Here is a 19,417-nt window from a genome sequence, read left to right on the forward strand (position 1 = left end):
ATATATATTATAAATAAATAATAAACATAAATATGTTATACATAAATATTTGTATAATACAGTTTAAATTAAAACTACAAAAATAAACTATATACTCACAATATGAATTTATTTGGAAATTGTTCTATAAAAAGTATTTATAAATAAATACTTTATAAATGTATTATTATTATTATTATTATTATTAATAATAATATGTTTTATATATATATATATATATATATATATATATATATATATATATATATATATATATATATATATATATATATAAAACATATTATTATTAATAATAATAATAATAATAATAATAATAATACATTTATAAAGTATTTATTTATTTATTTTGTTCTAAATAATATCTTAAAGTTATTAAATATTATGAAATACATATAAATTTAACAACTTCATGCTATTAAAACTACAAACAGAAACTACACTTACAGCATGAATTTATTACAATGTCAATCTATTTCATCAGTACTTCATTAAAATCAAATTATAATCCTGCATTCTGCTTGCATCACAATTCAAATTCTGAAACTCAATAGACTCATCCACATTTTCAATTCAGTTCTGAGTGGTGCAGATCGCCAGCCACAGCCACGATGACAGGATCGGCATGTTAAAATATGTATTGACTGACTCCTTAAAGACTGGCTTGTAGTGTAATATCTGACTAAAATAGTGTAGGCCTATATCATTGTCAAGACGTCCGATCGCAAGCTGTGCGCAAAGTCATTACGACTGCCGTAATGAGCAATGAAATTTCTGATTCACTTCAGTCCACAGTAGAGTGTGTGTGTGTGTGTGTGTGTGTGTGTGTGTGTGTGTGTGTGTGTGTGTGTGTGTGTGTGTGTGTGTGTGTGTGTGTGTGTGTGTGTGTGTGTGTGTGTGTGTGTGTGTGTGTGTGTGTGTGTTGTGCTCGTCTGTCAATCAACATAACACAAGCCTCCAGCTCTGAGGGGGGAAACAGAATCCAAAAAGAGAGTGTGAGACACGGACAGAATGAATAATGAGCGTATTCCCTCACGGCTTCACCATGAAGTTCCAGTAAATTACTCCAAGATTTTAGAGTACCTACAAAAACAAACTCATTAGAAAGTCTATTATCATAATTTGTCCATGAGAGATTGAAAACTACAATTATGTTCTGAATTTATTGCAGTCTTTATTTCCTGAGGTCCTCTTTCAATGTGAGACAAGGTTACTTGCACCAAAAATTTATTTTTCCCCATCTCACTGACCAGACGTGATGCAACAAGTTTCTCTGAGCAATTTGTCTTAAAGTGAAACCGGTGCATACTTGGATCTGGCTATTGTATGAAATACATGCAATTTAGTTTTCACTCTAACAGCAAAGAATGAGTTGCTTAAGGAACACAGCTTTGGTGAAATGGAAATGTCTGGGGAAACATTTCATCCGGAAGATTCTTACCGAGGAAGGAGACACAGACTTTGCAGAAAGTGTTGAACTGAAACTTGTTGGCCGCCTCCAGTAAGGTCTTGGCGTTAGCCGAGTCGATAATGAGGGAGCCAGTGTAAACAAACTCCAGGAGAAGCTCCAGAACGTCTGAACTTATATTGCTCATCGTCAGCTGCATCTTCTCACCGTTTCTGTTCTCGCCCGATAACCTGGACACAGATTGAAGAACGTTAAACCAGAGACCTGCAGGTTGTGTCTCAACTGCAACTACCAGTAGAGAGAGAGAGAGAGAGAGAGAGAGAGAGAGAGAGAGAGAGAGAGAGAGAGAGAGAGAGAGAGAGAGAGAGAGAGAGAGAGAGAGAGAGAGAGAGAGAGAGAGAGAGAGAGAGAGAGAGAGAGAGAGAGGGGTTATTTTAAGTGTATAACAACTTTTTGGCCTGTTCCTCACAAAAAGCTATCATTTGACTTCTGAACCGTGTAATTATTGTTAGGTACAACTAAAACTATTAAACAATTATGTTTGATCATTGAAATAAAGCTGAGATTTAATCAAATATAAATATTAGAAGGAAAAGTTAAACAAACAAAAAAAACATTATTATTATTAGGGAAAAAATGTACTTGAAAAAAAAAAAAAAAAAAAAAAAAAACCTAAATAGAAATATTAAAAAAAAGACAAAACCGATGAAATTACTAATACTTAAACTGAACATTTTTTACAGTTATCTACCTTAGTTAACATGCACTAACAATGAGCAATACTTCTACAGCATTTATTAATCTTAGTTAATGTTAATTTCAGCATTTACAAATACATTTTTAAGATCAAAATATGTATCTGTTCGTTAACGCACTGTGAACTAATAAATATTATTGATCATTGTTAGTTCATGTTAGATAATGAATTAACTAAGGTTAACAAATGAGACCTAATTTTAAAGTGTTACTATAAATTCTATAATAGTATATACATTAAAATACATTTAAAAAAAACTGTTCCAGAAGACTTTTGTAGTGACTATTTTTTAAGGTGTTTTCGTATTGTCCTTTTAGGAGCTTGACATGGTCACTGCCACATCACTGCATAACAATTCTACAATAATTTTACACTGTAAAAATATTAAATGACATGAGGTACATTAAATAATGGTTTGCATCTGGGGGAACTTTTCCCTTAAGAAACAATTAAAAACCTAAAAAGTTAGATGGACTCATTTGGAAGAGCATCCACTAAAGCTGTTCAGAAAGTGTGACTCAAAGTCAGGCCTGCAAGTTTCTCTACAGCGGCACTTGAGGGAAAACTTGAGTGAGCTGCTATGCATTCCCATGCATAATACATATTTAAAGGCATATGGGGAGTGCAGATTGTCTGGCAGCTGAGACTAGCTACTCTCCGTCTAGAAGAGGGCCGTTGGTTTAGCGTATCAGCTGAGGGCTGATTGGCTTTGGTTTTTGCCATTGTTTGGGTACACGTTATAAACGCTAAACCTATAAACCTCAATTATCAGGGATTCTGCAAAAAGACAAAGGTGTCTCGAGAAACAATTTTCCATTAATGGACCGCCACGTCCAAAGGGTGGTTATAGCAGGGAGTTGAAAATAATAATAATAATAACAATAATAATAATAATAACCTCTCTTCTGTCTCAGCTTTAAAGGTGAAATGTGTAATTTCTGAGTCGCTATCAGCATTAAACTGTACACATTTTTACATTGTTGACAAGACAATGTGAAGGGTTTTTGCCTGTGCTTCAGGGGGACAAACACTTTTCCCTGACAGATAAGATCAAGTTGCATTAAAAAATGCATCACATTATCAAAGTGAAAGGGAGTTTGAATGCATTTTCATGCTGCACCAAAACTGAGAAAGAATAAAGAATTTTAGTATCAAAAATTGTACACTTCCTCTTTAAACAAAATCACAGCATGTGTTTTCCTGAGCCTTCATGAAGACACTTAAAGTCTAGGTATATTTAGGACCTATGCAAAGACAAACGCACGCTACATGTAACAGACAGACAGCGTGATGTAAGCAGGGAAGGAAAGGAGGGGGTAGAAAATCAGTTCTGCCACAGGGAACCAGCAGCCATCCTACAGGGAAAGGGACCATTCCATGACTGGGACGTGGATTTATTTTCAAACACCTGCCAAAACAGAGTTCAACACGGCCTGCGTACGAACGGTGATATTAGATGTTACAAGAGGTTTGAATTGGAGGGAGGCAAAAGGCAGAGTATGAGGTGAGGTGGGTGTCTCTGGCGGTGGCTGAAAAATCAAGAAATGTTACTCCTGAAAAGAAAAACAAAAATGCAAAGTTTATTGCTGTCAGGTGTAAGTAGAGGAAGAGAAATATTAAGTAAGAAAAGGCAAAAAAATAAAAAAATAAAAATGTAGTCGACCATTAAGAGGTGGGAAAGAAAAAGAAAATAGTGAGCCCTCTCTCTATCCTTGAGATCAATTAGAGAAATCTAAATCCACACTCCCACTCCCACTATTTACATAAACACTTGCGCTCAGAAAAGAGCTTTTTAATCCATAATTTTATTCTCAAGTATGAATGACTGCCCTGAAAAAAAGATCTCTATGGTTATCAAAATCTTTCTTTTCATCCATGGTCTATGACTGTTATATTGGTTAGACTGGGTAAATACATGGCACTCAAAGTGGGGGAAAAGCCTTTTAAAAATGAAGGGATACATAATATGTACATGATTATGCTGGTTTTGAAAACCCTTTCTTTTGGATATATTCTCAGACAGCATCGCATGTATCCTTTGAGAGAGAGAAGAAAAAAAACTGAAAAAGATTTCTGTATAAATACACATTTTATATAAATAAATCAATATTTTATAAAAAATATGTACACATATTTTATAAATAAATAAAATCCACAAACAAATAAATGCAATGAAAATAAATGACAGCATATCATAATAGAAAAATAGAGTTATTTGGCCATAATTGTATTAGCAAAAATTATGGCCCTGACATTTTTCATTATATGGTTATCGAAAGCCTTCTCTTTGTTCACGGACTACGACTATTATATTGATTAGACTGGGAAAATACAGTGATGAAAGCCTTTTAAGAATGACAGGTGTCTCTAAAACAGACACAATTTCCATTTTTCCCATTTTCCAGGAAATGTTGAGCACAATCATTTGCCTACGTCCTTGAGGAGAAAAGCGGTCTGAAAAAATCTAGAAACGTGAGTGCTAGCTTTATTTTTGTGCTCGCTGACATTACGAGCAGACTGTTGGACAACATTATAACTGATTATACACCTGAGCACTGATTTGCTTTCAGGAATTCTGCAGAGAAAACATGTGATTTGAACTGTAAAGTGTCTCAAGTGTGTTTTTTAGATGTAACTACTTGTCTAACCCTGCTTTATGTATAGTTTACTTCACAACATCAGCCAAAGGTGGTTTGCAATTTTTGATCCCATTGCTTTAAACCATTTAAACTTATGCCTATACTACTGTATTCCTTCTTCCAAACATGAAAATAAATAAAAGAATGAAACGAAGGCAGCAAGGCAGATCTCAAACCACTAGAACTTCTGAGTTAAGTGTACTTTTTGATGGAACAAAACAAATCAAGAGCTGCCAAACTAAAGTGGGCTCTTCAACGCCAGCTATTGGTCTCAGACTAATAACGTAGTGTCTATGCTAATATATATGTGGAAACACTCAGCAAGTGGCAATATGATGGATGCACAGCCAGAAACAAAGAACAAATATTCAATAAAATCCAGAAGACAAGCTGAATCTCTAGAGATATTATGAAATTCATAAGCGGCATGCCCTTCTATCAATGTGAACGAGGAAGTGCTAATGGCTATATATTACATTCAAACGCAGATCCACTTAGTGCATGATTTGCTAAATGGATGAATCACTTTTTAATGCACGTTTTCTCTGAGAACGACAAATACAGCAGGTGTTCTTTATAGACGATTAGATAAACCCAGTCCGTCTGACTGATATAAATGACGGACACCCTGATAACGACTTCAGTCTCAGCCGGATTCGCCCATTAAAGGGCCGCCAGACATCTCTGATATTAAACTCAGATTACAGCTCAATGCGAGTATCATTTTTAAGGATCAATGTTTCGTTTAGATTTGATATTTATCATATAGGGTTTTTTTTTCTCTCTCTAAAAGTTCAAAGATTAAATCCAGTTCTTAATTAAACACATCTGAAGTGTAAACAAGCAAATAATCAGGCTGAAATAGTGTAAGACCTCACTAGAAATGCATGATAAATAAATAATGCAAGTATGTTTTCAGAATGGTTTATTATGTCGGAGATTTAGATCATGGATCGTCATTGATTTTATTACGCTGAACAAAGCTGTTGACTCTCGATTTAATGTAGCGTGAATATTCAGCTGACAGACAGTTCTATGTATGTACAAACACATAAATGTCAGATTTAACTTTCCAGTTGAACTCTATTAAGGCTAAACTGGATTGAACTATCTGTTCATATCTGTTCATATCTGTTCATATTGCCTTAATAACTGTTGACAGAAAAATATATTTTCTACTTTGTGAAAAAATAAAGAAACGCAGAGAGCTAAAGTATTTTTCAACTGAATGGTATACTGTATGTCTCTGTAACCTAGTGAACTGCCTACAGGCATCATATGTGCATGATTATGCTGGTTTCTAAAATGCCTTCTTTTGGATCTATTCCAAGGCAGAATTGTGTATCCGTTGTAGAATGCATTGCGACAAGCTCAATGAAAAATCTGATAATGATATATGTATATATATATATATATATAATTTTATAAATAAAAACTGCATAAATGCATAGCAATAAATTAATACATAATTAAACGCATATGCATAAATGCATTTCGTAAATGAAAAAAATAAATAAATGCATAAACGAATAAATCCATGAACACATGAACAAATTAATAATCATGAAGTGTTCATCATGAACCTCAAAGTCAATTATAATCAGCTATGAGTTCCATTGCTTTATGAATGTTGAATTCCCATTTAGAATGCTGCCTTGGTAGCTCACTAGGTTCCAGAACAGAAAGGCTCTCTGTTTCCTCTGTGTTCTAAGGAGGACAATCTAGAATTTCTCCATCTAAAGTCTCTATTTTCAGTCCTTCCAGAGAAAGTGAAACTCAAATCCCTTTGCAAGGTGTATCCGCACATTTTGTGCTTCACCGAGAACAAACTTCTGAGTTATTGCTCCTAATGCAGTTTTCATTGCTACTGTACGTGAGATAGCTTGAATCGACCCGGACTTAATTCACAATCAAATGGCCTGAGATTCTCAGGCACAATCTGTCCTTGAAGTTGGAGTACATGTACTGTATGATGACATATAGGGCCTTATTATACACCCGGCGCAATGCGACGCCAGACGTGGCACAAGTTTTTTTTTGCTAGTTTCAGCCCGATGCAGTTATCATTTTCACATCCAGCGCCATGCTGTTTAAATGGTGTGTTCAGGTACATTGTTGGCGCATTGCTATTTTGAGGCAACTGAAAATGACTGTGCCATTGACCAACAAAAACCTGATCTAAAGTCAATTGCGCAGTATTTTTTGTGTTATTTAAAGAGCACGTTTGTAATATGCACCTATAGGCGTGTGCACAATGTGCGTACACAATTATTATTACACACACATGGACGCACAGCAGCACACGCAAAAATGATTAAATATATGTTTAAACAAATGTTTTTAAACGTTTAGTCTTTCCGCTCGCAAATGTAAATAGCGAATACGCCAATTTTAAAGGGACTGGGAGAAGAGACTCTGATTGGTTTATTGCACGTTACACCCAAAACACACCCATGGCTCATTAAGAGAATAGGGACAACCCTTTTGGACCATGCGATTGGTATACTGACCATTTTTTTCCCGTTGTTAAACTAGCAAAAGTGGATTCGGACACCTGCGCCTGCACCATGTGCTTCAGACCATGCGTTCAGATCGTTAAAATAGAGCACTTAATATTTTTAGAATGTTGTAATTTATGTAGCAAACGAGAATAGATCAAATGAATGTTTACATTTTGAGACAAAGGTCTTGTTAATGATTTTCAGTTTTGTTTAAGGTAATTAAAGCAACAGTTTTTCAATAACAGAAGAATATGTAGAAGTATGGTATTTGGGGTAAAAAGCGGATCTGCTGGGGCGAAAGGCACCTGTTTGCGAAAGGCACAATAATAAACATGATAATAAATGCCACCACTTTACTTTCACAGAAAATCAAAATTTTTCTTATGGTGTGCCTTTTACCCCCGTTTATACAGCAATTTGAAAGCATTAGAGCAATTACACATGCCAAGCCATTCAATGCCCTGGTTCTTGTGATTGTTTTGATGTGACTAAAACAAGGCTGATATGTACAGTGCATTCAATGGCTTGTACTGCCTTGTGCACTTTGATTCATCAACACATTGACCCTATAAAACCTATTGTATGATATTTGATATGCAAATTTATATGGCTTCTAAATTATCAACATGATCACAATGTTGCTGAAAAACCTGTTGCACACAATCTACTTCATGCCTTCTGTTGGCTGATTGATATTTAGCAAGTAAAAGGCCTTTTAGTATAATTGCAAAAACGTCCACCTTCAGCTTGTGTCTTTTTGCACATAGTAATGCAAGTATAACTTTTAGATTGTTAGTAATACTTCAAGATGAACATTTTCTGGAATGAAGCATATTAGATTTACTTGGTTATCCAAAGATAACACAATTCATTAAAATGTAAGTATCAAATATGATCCAAAAGTTTATTTATTCATCTCTCAATCACCATTGTACAGAGGTGGAAAGAGGTGCATTTACTCGTGTTACTGTAATTGAGTAGTTTTTATGTGTACTTCTCAGTAAAAATCTAAAAAGATCTAAAATCTGTTATTTTACTTAAGTATATTTTGTATGAAGTATTGTACTACTTCGCTACATTTTAAACCATATCCGTTACTGAGTAAAAAATAAATAAAAAAATCGCGCTCCAGAAAAAACTGCATTGAATTGAAGGGCGGGAGAACAAACAAGCAAAAATCACAAAAAGATGGAGATGGAAAAGACATACGTCAGAGATGCAGACCCAGCTGAAAGCGAACCCCTGGCTAATGTGGAAATACTTTGTATATATATATATATAAAAAATATATATATATGTGTGGTTGTCCTGGAGGATATCCAATTTGCAAAAAATGTGGATGCAAAGTCCAAAAGGAGGAAACACATAGAGCATGTTCAAGAACACATCCCTCTGTGCAGATAAAGGTATGTTTAAAGGCATGTTAGGGGGCTTCGAGCTCGGAATTTGGCCCGAACTCAGAGTACCCCCGTGTATGTAAGTGGTTAGAACTAAAAGTGTGGAGAAGGGATGGTGGAGGGATGCTGATAAACTGTCAACAAACGGAGGTAAGACTGCTGTGTATATACCGCTTATTGTTGATTCGCTGAGTGCTCTCCACTTTCAATTATCTGAACATGCTCCTCCCGAACTGTGTTAATACAACATAATTTAACGTCTTACAAACCATATTTGGAAATGAACACATGAACATTTCCAGAGCTGAGAGAACCCCTAATGAGCATTTTCATAATTTTATTTGAATAAAAACCATTGTCAAATACACTCTGAAACAGGTCTTCACTAGCCGAGAAATCTAGACGCACCCTAGCGGCAGCAAATCTAATTTGCAGCAAGGGTAGTCTAGCAACTCTCCGCTGGCTTGCGAGCTGGAAAAACCAAATTCTGGTCAGGCCAATCACATCGTGTATAGAGTCGGTGGGCGGGCTTAACATAATGACGGCAGAGTTGCCGTGGTTCCGCATGCTACTCGTAAACAAAGAAGCTGGCGAACAGCAGCCTTTCGAATTGACTTTGGCCGCGACTCTGGAAGACTTGGAGTTAAGCTTTTCTTTGAGAAAAGAACAAAGAACGTCATTGAAGTCATTCGTAAGAAAGGAAGATATGTTTGGAGTTTGCCGACTGGATACAGCGAAAGTTTAATCTATCAACTAGCTCCGCTTCACCTTCTTCGTTGCTCTGGTTGGTTGTAATGCTATCCTATTGCATGCAGAGGGAATTTGAAAGACAACCGTTTATCCCAAGGGGGTAATCCAGCACCCTGAAAGTGTACCTTCCATAGGGGCAGCCATTGCTAACCAAGCCATCACCTGCTGCTAGCATCCCATTGACTCCCATTCATTTTGGCGTCACTTTGACAGCGAATAACTTTACATCTGAGGCGTTTAAAGACTCCATTTGACCATTGTTTATTTCTAAAGAAACACGACAATGTATAAAAGGCTCCATTACCTTGTATCTTACATTATCGCCCCGTTGAAGCCATTTTTGTTAAAAAAGCGGCTCCAGTGAAGGACGAGAGAGGACCAGGCCTGGATTTTATGTTGTGTTTTGTTTACGTCTGATTGTGTATGTGCGCGGCAGTCGACCGTGAGGGGCTGCCGCTTTTACTTTCATTTTGTGTTAATTTATTTTGATTAAAGTTGTTGAACGTTCGCCGGTTCCCGCCTCCTTCTTCCCTGAACATACAAACTACGTTACAATATATTTTTAATCAATTGTTTAATTTAGTAAATCTCTGTTTTGCAGCACTTTGCAAAAAATAAAAGGATAAAAATTTGATACAATTTTATTTGATTACCAACATTTTTGATAATATATTTGTATTAAATCATAAAAATAAAAATTTAATAGGACTATTATTCTTAAACATTTTAATATATTAATGATAAAAATAAGTTGTTAATCTAATGGCTTCAAGTTTGTTATAATAAGCATTTGTTCAACCAAAAAAACTTTCATCCATTCAGCCATTTAAACAGATCATAATAACAACCACAATTTAATAATACAGTTTATTTATTAAATTATTGTTTAATACTGTGATGCTGTGATGTTTTCACATCGTGAAAATCTCATTCTATTACAACCCTACACGGGAGAGTCCCCCACCTCCGCTAGTAAAAAAAAACTCAGTTACTTTACAATTACTATTAAATTGTAAAATTTAAAATTTAAATGAACTATTTTTTACTTTTACTTGAGTAGATTTTTAGACCTGTAATTGTACTTTTACTTAAGTAAAATTTTATTTAAGTAATAGTACTTTTACTTGAGTGGAATATTTTATTACTCTTTCCACCTCTGCCATTGTATTGCATTATATGTTTTAAAACTACAGAGTTTTTATCATAAAACTAAGCATTTAAATATAATCTTAATATGATATATTATTGGGAGATATTAAAGTGACAACGTTTGCATTATAAAAGTAGTTTGTTATACTGTTATAAACATCTCATTGATCTCAAGCTATCAGAAATTCATCTTACTCTTGATGCACCAAAAATTGCACGCACACACACTGACATGTACACGCACGCACGCACGCACGCACACACGCGCACACACACACACACACACACACACACACACACACACACACGCGCGCACACACACACACACACACACACACACACACACACACACACACACACACACACACACACACACACACACACAGGTTTTTTTTGCTATCTAAGTGAGGAGATTCCATAGGCGTAATGGTTTTATACTGTACAAACTGTACATTATATCCCCCTACACTACCCCTAAACCTAAACCTACCCATCACAGGAAACATTCTGCATTTTAACATTTTTAAAGGTGCCCTAGAATGAGTTGAAACAATATTTTAAATTGTTCTCTGATATCTACCTAGAGGGTTATTTAAGGGCAAAAATTGCCCAGATACAGTTTTACAGGTCCATTTACAACCCTAGAAATTGTCTCTAGAATGAAATGGTCTGTTTTTGCCTTATTTGGAAGAGTCACAAATAGTAATGCAGAGTTCTGCTCTGATTGGCTGTTTCACTGCACGTCAGCAGCCACTCACGCAGTGTTGTCATGACAACCGACACACCACATTCACTTCAGGAGGTTACTATTATTAGTATTATTTCTTATCGTATACCTTATAGAAAAGACGAGAGTCACATTTGTTTCTATTGAGCCCGATTTCTCAAAATGGTGCGTGTGTGTGCTTATCCTGGGTACCATGACAACAGTGCGAGTTATAGTAAGCATAAGCACCTGCTGACGGCTCGCACACACTCACAGGAACACTAACAACCAAGCTCAGTATTTTGACTGAATAATATGGTTTCTTTCATGCAAAACCTATGGCACACGCGTCTCACTGTATCATTGCGTGATAGTTTTGTTTACTTTTTGTAATGTTTTAGCCTGGTCGCTATTCGCTGCTATTATAGGAAGGAGCGCATGCAGGACTATTTTTAAAATTTCTGCTTTTGAGGTCTGAAAAAGATAGAAGGACTCAATGGGCCCTATTTTAACGATCTGAAACGCAAGTGTCAAAGCGCGAAGCGCAAGTAACTTTGTGGGCGGGTCTCGGCGCTGTTGCTATTTTCCCGGCGGGATAAATGGCTCTTGCGCCCGGCGCAAATCTAAAATGGGTTGGTCTGAAGTAGCTTCATTATTCATAGGTGTGGTTTGGGCGTAACATGAATAAACCAATCCGAGCGTCATCCAACATTCCCTGTAAAAGCAGGTGCGCAAGTTCCATTAAGGATTGCTATTATTATGGCGTATTTACCAGGCGCACGCCAGGAGCGGTTCACAGCCGAGGAGACTGATGTTCTTGTAAGAGCAGTGAAAGACAGAGAAGTTGTGTTGTATGGGGATGGGAGAAACCCACTCAAAAATATCCCCAGGACGTCGCACCAGTGCCGCAAGCGCTACAATGATATCAGAAGACGGGGAAAGTCCAAGCTTGCCAGCATCAATCGGGCACGCCGTGTAACGGGAGGTGGATCTGCCTCTGCTCAGGACCTGACGCCAGCAGAGGACATCGCTGCGTCCACCCTCACCGATTTTTTTTCCTGGTTCTAGATGTCCTTATATACATATATGCCTTGCCAGAAGTTGCCACTATTGGGCAAGCAGGTCTCCTTAATTATTAGACTACAATTAGCCTAAATAATTTGTAAGCTAGATTTATGCCTATTTTTTCACATCTTCGTGGCACACCACAATGATTTCCGTCATCTCATGTGTTAATATTTTTTAGTCTAACAATTTATGATTTGCAAAAATAACTGTTGCATCTGTGTAGATTACATGAGCAAAGTGTATGCGCGTTGTGCACGCTATACATTATGGTCAAGCATGCGCCCTTAAAATAGCATAATGAACAACGCGCAACGCGCCACTGACTTTAGACTAGGTTTTTTCTGGTCAGTGGCGCAATTGTTTAATGGAACAGCAAAATAGCACCAGGGATTGTTTGCGCCGGAACACGCCTCCTTTTTTGCGCTGAACCGCCCAGGTAGCGCAAGTTCATTCACTAGTTTAGCGACGTGCTTCTGTGGAGGGAAAAGCGCGCTTTGCGCGGGTGCAAAATAGGAATGACACATGCGTCGGTGTACAAAGTCAATTGCGCTGGGTGCAAGATAGGGCCCAATGTTTCATTCTAGGCCACCTTTAGAAAGCATTGAAAAATAAAACATTGTTTAGTATGTTTTTTAAGGTATTTTAAATATGAGGACATATGAAATGTCCTCATATTTCATGTTTACGTCGTAATACCAGTGTAATACCTGTGTCATTATACAAATGTCGGTCCTCATAAATCACAAAAGCAAACACACACACACACAAACGCACACACACACACACACACACACACACACACACACACACACACACACACACACACACACACAGATGAGTGATAAGGTTAGATTAGCTGTGAAAGTTCAATAAACTGTTCCATTTAAAAAAAAAAAAAATTAATTCTGTTTCATATGTCCGGTTTTATAGGGTTAAAATTACCTACCTGTCGAAAGGAAATATATAAGATTCAAAAGGAAAGTTTGAATAAAAGGCTTTTACAAACAATCCTTTTCCCAATCACAGTGGGGTAAATTTAGATTTTATGTTCATATTTCCACTATTTCTTTCTGATAGCTAACAAAATCAGGCACAGATCAAAACGTCATATTTAAATAAATATTTTAAGTTTGAAAGCTCATTTACATGTAAAACATGAATTTGCAGTTAATATGTGCAAAATTATCCTCAAGAGCTTTGCCAAAGGGCACCTGATACATATAAAACAGATTCTGAGATTGTACATTTCTTTGCCCGTAAACATGATTCTGTATCAGTTTTTCCTCATAAACAACATCCAGTCAGTTACACGGCTCTGGGACACCCGACTGCTGAGATCAGCATCAATATGAGATGGCAAGCCAGCAAGAAACAGAATTTCACGAAAAATAAACGAGATCCGTGCAGTTTCCTGATGGGCTTAATCCCGCAGGCACGCTCAAAGCACCGTGTGAATTTCCGCCGAGATACGGAGTGAGTCACAGCAGGTAAAGGGTGAAGTGGGACGACTAGAACATCCCGTCTAAGCACTTGACACAGACAGCCGGAGCGTAGCGCTGATGCCATACGCACTCCTAAAATCTCCCTTTCATTTGTTTTGACATTTACAAAGCATTTCAAATGAAAACCCCCAGTCATGGAACTTCTTCGCCCATTAAAATGCAAATTGGCGCACTTAGTAAATGGAGATGACCTTTTTCAGCAGTGAAATACATTCGTTGGTGGAACAAATAGAATGGCTACTGGCCCTGTGACAGGAACCGATGTCTTCAGACCTGCAAGAGATGGGGAGGGAAAAGGAGGCGACACAAATGCACCCTACGAAAAGAACAGAATAGATCAAGGACGGGAGGGAAGCAAACCTTTTGACCATGTCCTTGAAATACAAGCTGCAGGAAGCTAGAACATTTTGATGGACTTCAAACTCTTTGCCTTCAACAATTATTTTCAGGTCTGTAAACTCTTTCTCTCTCCGCTGCTGGTTCAATTCCTTCAACATTTCTGTAGAACAAGAGAAAGAAAAGAAACAGTGATTTTCGTATGTTCTGAGACCGAAGCACACAGCACATGATGACACAACCAATCATTGTTTGAAGAAAAATAGGAAATTATTTGTTTGTGCAAATAAAGGTCTGGAAAAGATTTGGAGAAGAGGGATAAAACCATCAAGCATGAAGGAAAAACATCAACACAAGTGAAGGGCAAAAGGTCAGCGCTCTCATTTCATTGGGAAACAAACACTGAACTGTCAGTAAGATGTGCACGTCTACAAATACAATTTAAACCAATATTTCAGCCAAAAAATTAATTGCAGACATCATTTACACGTCATTCCAAACCTGTATGACTTTCTTTCAGTTCTTTTCAAACATTTCATTTTTGGGTGAACTATTCCATTCATAGACAAAGGAGCACTATGGTCAGGATCTGGAAATAAAAATTCCATCCATTTTACAGTCTAAATAGACTTGACATGAGCTCGGAGGCTACTGACAGATATATAAAGTAAATGTTTTCATAAATACAATAAAAAAAAATTAATAAAGCAATACTATCACAGGTAACGCCTGAATTACAACCTATCACGGTAATGCTTGAATTACACCTATCACAGGTAACGCTTGAATTCACTGAGCTCCTGAGAGCGACCCATTCTTTCACAAATGTTTGTAGAAGTGTCTGCATGCCGGTGCTTGATTTTATATACCCGTTTTCATGGAAGTGATTGGAACACCTGAATTCAATGATTTGGAGGGGTGTCCCAATACTTTTGGCAAAATAGTATATATAATAATAATTTGTTAAATTTATATAGTGCTTTTCATAGTTACTCAAACTTGTTTGTTATATCCGCTGATATCGATATGGTGGCCGATATATATTGTGCATCCCTAGTTGGAAGACTTGAACTAAAGAACCACATTTTGGATAAATAAAAGCCGTACAACACCAAGTGCAAAGCAAAGCGTCCGATGCAGTGGTGTAAAGCATGCCACCATTGGACTCTAGAGCAGTGGAGACATGTTCTCTGGAGTGACTAATCACACTTCTCTGTCTGGCAATCTGATGGACGAGTCTGGGTTTGGTGGTTGCCAGGAGAACGGTACCTGCCTGACTGCATTGGGCCAAGTGTATAGTTTGGTGGAGGGGAGATTATGGCGTGGGGTTGTTTTTCAGGGGTTGGGCTTGGCCCTGGCCCTTTAGTCCCAGTCAAAGGAACTCTTAATGCTTCAGCATACCAATACATTTTGGATAATTTCATGCTCCCAACTTTGTGGGAACAGTTTGGGGATGGCCCTTTCCTGATATACCGTGTTATGACTATACCGTATCCCTTAAATGTTCTCTGTAGCGTTTTTCTACATTCTCAATTGGGGCTGGGCGATATATCGCATGACATTGTTAGGCGCATCTCGTCAGTAAAGCTGGTTCCTTGATTAGTAGTAAATCGCCATCACCTGCTTTCAGATGGAGCGGCATTTACTACACAGAGCCGTAGTTCACTGACAAGCTCAGCCATATCGCATTAATTATCGCGGACGTATCGCCCAGCCCTATTCTCAATAGAATTCAAATGGGTTGCACATTTTATAATCAGTGATGCGATTGGAACAGCTTGCGCATATATCATCCCACTTTTGGAGCACGCTAGTGAATGCACTTACAGTGATTCACAGTCATTTTGCACAGATAATTGATCCATTCAGTTTGTACAGCTTATAAAATCTCTGAACTTGTGATGTATACAATTAATAGTGAGGTTCTTTGTTTCGCTGTGGGCAGTCAGAGTACCGGCAATATGTGTGGCAAAAAGTGCCGGTACGCAAGAAAATGTGAGGGTACACTACTGATTACAATATAGAAATGCCGGCCCACTTCAAGCACTCTGTATTAAGGGATGTAGATTATGGTAATGCAGAATAAGACATTAATATGTGCTTTATAAATACTAATAAACAGCCAATACCCTAGTAATATGCATGCTAATAGACAATTAGTTAAAGGTGCCCTAGAATTAGTTGAAACAATATTTTAATTTGTTAATTGATATCTACATAGAGGGTATGTGACTTGTTTAAGGGTAAAAATTGTCCAGATACGGTTTTACAGGTCCATTTACAACCCTAGACATTATTCCTAGAATGAAATGGTCTGTTTTTGCCTTATTTGGAAAGGTCATGAATATTAATGTAGAGTTCTGCTCTGATTGGCTGTTTCACTGCGGCTCATTTCAGTAGTTTCAGTGCCAATAAGCACACCATGACAATGGAGAGATTATGCATCCAACCTTATATGTTTGATCCTGTTTCTGACGAAGATGAAGATTTTGAGGAACAACCAATTGTTTTCAGATTGGAAATGGACGCTTCTGAGTGGTAAGTTCAGTCTTTATTTTCAGTAAGAACCTGCAAAACGTAATGTCAGTACTATAACTTCAGCATACATATGAACTAGCATATAACATTAACTTTACACGTTAACTCATAACATCAGCAGTCACAACTTTGTTTTTAGCATTGTAAAAATATTTTAATTATTGTAATGCGTCACTGTATGATTTTACAATGATAGCTTCTTCACTTTGAATCACAAACTCTAAACAGCGAACTGGTAGCGCGTAAATATGTTGTTTGTACAGTACAGTAACGTTTTTTTTTAACAAATTGACTAGATGCCTTGACAAATGACTATCGTTTCAGCTTAAGTGGTGAAGAAGGTGACGTTAGCTAGAAGGATCGAGTGTACTATATGCATCTAAAGTTAAACTAACATTAGCTCCTGAGTTATGTATTGTTGATGAAATATAGGCTAAATTATAATTCTATCCGACAATAGGGATTGCCATATGTATCTACGGTTGTATTTTGTAGATTTTGGGGCAGTCGTGGCCTAATGGTTAGAGACTCAGACTTGTAACCCGAAGGTTGTGGGTTCGAGTCTCAGGTCCGGCAGGAATTGTCGTGGGGGGAGTGAATAACCAGCGCTCTTCTCCACCCTCAATACCATGAGCAAGGCACCGAACCCCTAACTGCTCCCCGGGCGCCGCAGCAATATGGCTGCCCACTGCTCCAGGTGTGTGTTCACGGTGTGTGTGTGTTCACTACTGTGTGTGTGCACTTGGATGGGTTAAATGCAGAGCACAAATTCCAACTATGGGTCACCATACTTGGCCACATGTCACTTCACTTCATTTATATGACAACACTGGCAGGAAATAATATTAACATTTGTCATTTATCATACTGTTATGTATGCTACTGGAGTTTGCTATTGTTACTGTACTAGCATCTTGAGTTTGATCTAGACAACACAGGGGAAATTTTCTTAATGTTGTCTCACTAAATACTTTCAATTTAATCAGAAATTGTTTAGACAGTCACTAAGTGGATAAAATCACTACCTACTGCTGGAATATAGTTTGAATTGCCGCTTCTCCAGTATCAGACACTGAGCGAAGCCTGTTTGATATTGTCCCAGCCAGGTTAGAAAAACTGTCCGTAGTGAAATGGGCCGAGCAAACAAACAACTTTGAATTAAATTGTTGCGGTATCCGGTTATAGATTAACATCAACCATGTCTGTTGACAGTTTTGTTCTGTGGGAAGGGTATGAAAAGTCCTCAAGTCCCCTGCACAGCCTGAAACATAAAATGTATTTCCATGATCTGCCATTTTCGCTATTTTCGCCTGACACTTGTTTATTCACAATACCTGCAGAACTTCCGATGATTCGGCTGTGCAGTTCTGCTTGGCTTTGAACATGTGCTGGCATATGCAAATGTTGCACCTATTTTTCTTTGGTGTTTTCTACGCACAAGATTTACATATGAAGGAGGAAGCAATGGTGTTTGAGACTCACTGTATGTGATGTCCATGTACTGAACTCTTGTTTTTCAACTATGCCAAGGATAATTCAATTTTTAATTCTAGGGCACCTTTAATACTGAGAATTGGACTCTAAACTAAAGTGTTATTATTAAAATAATTGAATTATTGTCCGTGCGATGGCTATTACATTTTATTTATCCATGGCACATGCATTTTGCTTCTTAATACACAAGTAAAGTTGTCCAATGACTTGTTTGCATTATTTAGGCATTATTTTATTTATTTGTAAGGCAATAGATTTTTTGATGTTTTTGGAAAAAATGTCATATTATATATCTCTACAAAAAGAGTTTATCAAATTATTATGTGCAATAAGTTGTGAAAAAAGCACTCAATGTGGTATTACTGACACACACCAGAAGTGCTCTCTCAGACATTTAGATATGAGTCAGTATATTAGATCCTAGCATTCGGTCATAAAGTGACAGCAGCCTAAAATACCTGTGTGTGTCGTTAATGTTAATAAAACAGCAAAAGATGTTAAATAAATATATACAATATATAAAATACCTACTGTATCTGAAAAATGTGGTCATTTGTAAACATTACAAATGACATGGTCTTTTTAGGTCCAAGATTAGTCCAAAATGTCCTCATGTCCAGGAAATTATGCTCATCAAATTATAATTATAAGGTGAGCATATGCATGAGTCATATCTGACATGCTTAATCTATAATTAATCATCTCTGTACCCAATGCAGAATGATTGTATGTGCTGGAATAACTTCAGCAACTCCCAAAGCCCCTAAACCAGCAGGACGCCGTGATCGCGACAGGTATTCATGACTAATTAGAACAGACCACAAACAACAGCCTATGTACATCGAGACCCAGTTCTGTGCAACAAAGCATACAGCGTTTCTGAAAATAAACACATTCAAAGTCACTTCTGCATTTCATGTGCTTGCTTTCTATGCAATAATTTGAATAATTGGCTGGTGTAAGTGTCTCAGCATCATTAGAGCAACACGTCACATGCCTCTGACAGCTGTTCCGCAGACGTCTGACAAACTAATAAGGTAAAGGTGATGTGATTATCTGCCTAAAATGTTCCCTATTAATTTAAGCCAGGGATAGAATGGATGGCAGGAAATTATTCTCTATTTAAGTGGGTCAGTGTTCTCTGGAGAAGACCATAATCATAAAATAGCACAGGG

At 37.2% G+C, this 19,417-nt stretch overlaps 1 protein-coding gene across 1 annotated transcript in view; it reads right to left on the reverse strand.

Moving 5' to 3' along the window:
• LOC307135753 (kelch-like protein 29) overlaps window positions 1-19,417 on the reverse strand; it is a 253,422-nt gene that overhangs the window by 131,117 nt on the left and 102,888 nt on the right. The window contains exons 6-7 of the mRNA XM_079832392.1: window positions 14,235-14,373; window positions 1,439-1,635 (exon numbers count right to left, since the gene is read on the reverse strand). Coding sequence (XP_079688518.1) covers window positions 1,439-1,635; window positions 14,235-14,373 — 336 coding nt within the window. The remainder of the gene's footprint in view (window positions 1-1,438; window positions 1,636-14,234; window positions 14,374-19,417) is intronic.

Source organism: Gobio gobio (assembly GCF_949357685.1).
Source record: "Gobio gobio genome assembly, chromosome: 13".
In the NCBI taxonomy this organism is placed as follows: Eukaryota; Metazoa; Chordata; class Actinopteri; order Cypriniformes; family Gobionidae; genus Gobio; species Gobio gobio.